The sequence below is a fragment of the Lepidothrix coronata genome, unplaced genomic scaffold (genome assembly GCF_001604755.1).
Source record: "Lepidothrix coronata isolate B3197 unplaced genomic scaffold, Lepidothrix_coronata-1.0 Scaffold1849, whole genome shotgun sequence".
NCBI classification, from domain to species: Eukaryota; Metazoa; Chordata; class Aves; order Passeriformes; family Pipridae; genus Lepidothrix; species Lepidothrix coronata.
The window spans coordinates 1-3,334 of NW_016692029.1; the positions used below are offsets into that span (position 1 = coordinate 1).

The window sequence follows — 3,334 nt, forward strand, 5'->3', positions numbered from 1 at the left end:
TTTTTCTTTTTTTGGGGGGTGGGGAATAGAAGAGAGAGGAGGTTATGTTATATTGTGCTCATTATGTTACACTCCTGTCTTCAACAATTCTGTTTCTCCTTTACACCTTACCATCTAGGAATCTTTACCCCAAGGTAAACATCTAACCTTTACACCCATTCCATTAGGTAATACAAAAGACAGGCATGGCAATAATCCATTTAACCTCCTGGCAATCACATTAGACTCTTTAATGTCTCTCCCATTTTCTTCACTTTCTTTATACAGTAGGCAGCAAGATTTCTAATTTTTGTTGTACTTACTGAGTGGGGTTTTGGTTTGGTTTTGTTTTTATAAGCCCTCATTTGATTTCTTAAAAGGTCTTCTGTTTTGTTTCTAAGAGGGTTTCCCTTCTATTTTTCCACACCTTCCCTTGAAAACAAAGACATAACTAAAAGGTCTTCAAGCTCCTTCCAGACTGAGCTCTTTATTATAATTTATTCTAAAGGTACTCATCTCAAATATTCTAATTATTTGTTTGGTTTTAGTCCTAGATAGCATACAGTGCAACTGGTTCATTTTTCTCCTATATAGGTAACACAGCTGTAACATACAAGCTGGGCATCTATAAAAGGTCATCTAAGTGTATCCTCATCATTTTGCTGGTTTTGAGGCTTTTTTTTTTTAAGTAACTTGAATGTTCAACTCAGTGCACATTCTCATGGAGATTCGTTAACATAAAGGCAAGAGGTTTTAAGTAGGTTATCTTCCATATGACACAAGAGAATTAAGTGCAGTGCTTAATGTGACTTTAAAACTGCATTTCTTGGATTAAGGCTGAATAAACACACACATACACAGTTGTCTCTTACTACTCCTTCACCAAATATCTTAATTTTCTTTGGAGTCATTTCTTATATCAGATAACAGGTTTTCTTTGTGAGGAGAGGGACTAATCAGAGAAAAAGCAGTTTTCTCAATTCCGTGGCCAAACGTTGTAACAGGAGTATGTTGCAGAACATCTGCTGCAAATACGTAAATCCTTCTCGGACATGCTGGATCACGAGTTACTCACCTCTCCCTGGGCTTGAGATCGAACTGTTTTCAGTTTCTCCTGCCCAGTAACAGCTGGCAAACTGGTGTCAGAGATTCTCACCGTTGTCGGCGTCAAAGCCGTTGTAGTAACGGCGGTTGCAGAAGTCACTGGGCCAACCTGCTCCAGTGACTTTCCTGCCTCTTTACATCCAGATCCCACAAGCAACGTTTGTCCAGCCACAGAGGAAAATGGAGTGAAGGGCAATGGTGTGTCACCACCAACCGGCTCATCCTGCACCACCAGTGTTCGGCCGTTCTCTTTGGTGTAAGTAGCAAAGCGAATATTGCGATTAATCTGAGGAATGAATGAAGGCAACTGCTTGGCCCTCGGATCCAGTCCTGTTTCGCTACTGGAGACTCCTTTCCAAGGACCTCTGCTCGCCTCACCTCCATCACTACCGTTGCTATCCACCTCACCCCTCTCCTTTAGCTTCTTTGTTGCAGGATCACATCCAGAATCTGAAGCATTTTTCCTCCTCCTTCCGTCCTTTCCCTCCAGGCTTTCTTTCTTCTTTTTCCCTTTAGATGATGATTTAGCTGATTTTAGGCCCCCTCCCTATAACAGACAAAACCACGCAATCACTAAACAGAACAATCAGGATATCCATTCAAAAACCATTTTTCTGTTAGAAGAGAACACATTATACTGCTCTGAAGCTTAAGACCATTTTATCACAAATTGAGACATCTAAAGAGAGAAGCCATTTGAGCACAGAACACAAGCATGAGTGCAGTCTTGACTTTTTTGTACTAGAATAGGATCTGCACAAGAAAATTTTTAGCTGAGCTACCTTGATGTAGCATGTACTCCATCATTGTTCTTCGTAATGCATGAATACTATTTGCACACTCATTTTTGCTCCAAGTGTAATCCCCACAGTTCTTCTGAAGGGCACACTTTCTGTGCACTACACAAAGCCTACAATATTTAACTACAGGAGACAGCTTGCCCTTTTGCCTAGGGTAAAACTACAGGTTCAAATGTTATCATGGAATCTCTCAACTGAAGCAATGTAATGCTTACAAGGCATACAAGCCAGATGGCAACTCCTAGAAATGCCTAAAAAGGTCTGTGAAGCAGCACAGTGATCCTGTTAGAAAAAGGCAGCAAGCACAGACAATCTTTATCAGAGCACTACACCTTAAAATGGAGCACAACCACCATGGTTACTGACCCCCACTAAACTTAGTAAAACAGGCCTAACAAAAGGAGAAGATTGTTCAAAGAAAGCTATGACCATCCTCAAAGTAGCAAACAAAATTTTCCCGTTCCAACTTTTAAAAGGAAAATTATTAAAATTATCAAAGATCCGCAGTGAACACTCCATCATTTCTTAGTTGTTCCCATGTTTTAGATGTTGCACGTCTAAGTTTTTATGAAGTTTCACACTGTATATACAAGACCTGAACTGCTGGACTACCTCGCTTGGAGAAGTGTTGTCCATCACCACATGAATCAGTCGAGGATCCACCGACTTTATCTCACCACTCTAATTTTTTATGCAGATTGACGATGAGGAGGTAGGAGAAAGAAAAGAGGAAGATAATTTTTAATTCAGAGTATATAGTATCAACATAAGACACCTAAACACAGAGTTACTGTGCAGCCCCTCTCCCATTTACCTTTTCTATCCCACTTTCTTAGGAATACCACTGCCTTCCAGTTTACCTTCTATCCTTCTGCTCCTCGATTTCAAAAACTTGCAGATTTGATTCCTACCGCTGTTACCCTGTATATTTGTTCTGTTGAGCATTTCTAGAGGCGTTCATTGCATTAAAGACAGCTCTTCTTAAATCTGATTTAGTATTGTTCTAGCCTTCTACACTTCACTCTGCTAGACGTAGAAAAGACAACTATAAGAGGCACATCAATTCATCCTAACTATCCTCAGCAGTGTCTCCCCAAAAGGAGCACTGAATACCCAGTCTCTAACTGTGCTTGGAGGTTACCATTTATTTCACAGTAAATACACAGAAAGTTGGGTGCTTCTGAGCATGTATCTGCTAAAAGCACAGGAGCAGGCCAGTGGTAACTACCTGTCAGATCACACAGAAGCATGTAATAAAAACCAGGTAACTCTAGCAGTGCACAGATCCTCTGTGCTGTTCACAGGTTTATGGACAGCAACAGGGCGAAAGCAAACAGCCTAAGCTAAAATACACAAATCATATTTATTGAGGCTAAGACTTCATCTGCTATGCTGTACTTGTTTCAAACCACTTGTACAGTGTGTCAGATGGAAACCAAGAGAAGGCACAG

The 3,334-nt window shown here is 40.6% G+C and overlaps 1 protein-coding gene across 1 annotated transcript; it reads right to left on the reverse strand.

Moving 5' to 3' along the window:
- Positions 1–856: 856 nt before the first annotated feature.
- On the reverse strand, positions 857–2,951 carry LOC108510654 (lysine-specific demethylase 3B-like). The gene is made up of 3 exons (XM_017840314.1): positions 2,698–2,951; positions 2,496–2,564; positions 857–1,630 (listed from the first exon to the last, which is right to left on the reverse strand). Exons 2-3 carry the CDS (start codon positions 2,517–2,519, stop codon positions 1,040–1,042), a joined length of 615 nt encoding a protein of 204 aa, XP_017695803.1. The 5' UTR covers positions 2,520–2,564; positions 2,698–2,951; the 3' UTR covers positions 857–1,039.
- Between the last annotated feature and the right edge of the window lie 383 nt (positions 2,952–3,334).

What these genes read in the sequence shown, in the direction of transcription:
- LOC108510654 (XM_017840314.1), bottom strand. Translation starts at nt 2,519, where the DNA reads ATGGACAACACTTCTCCAAGCGAG. An exon ending in ACAACACTTCTCCAAGCGAG is followed by an intron (nt 1,631 to 2,495) that starts GTAGTCCAGCAG and finishes TGTCTGTTATAG; the next exon opens with GGAGGGGGCCTAAAATCAGC.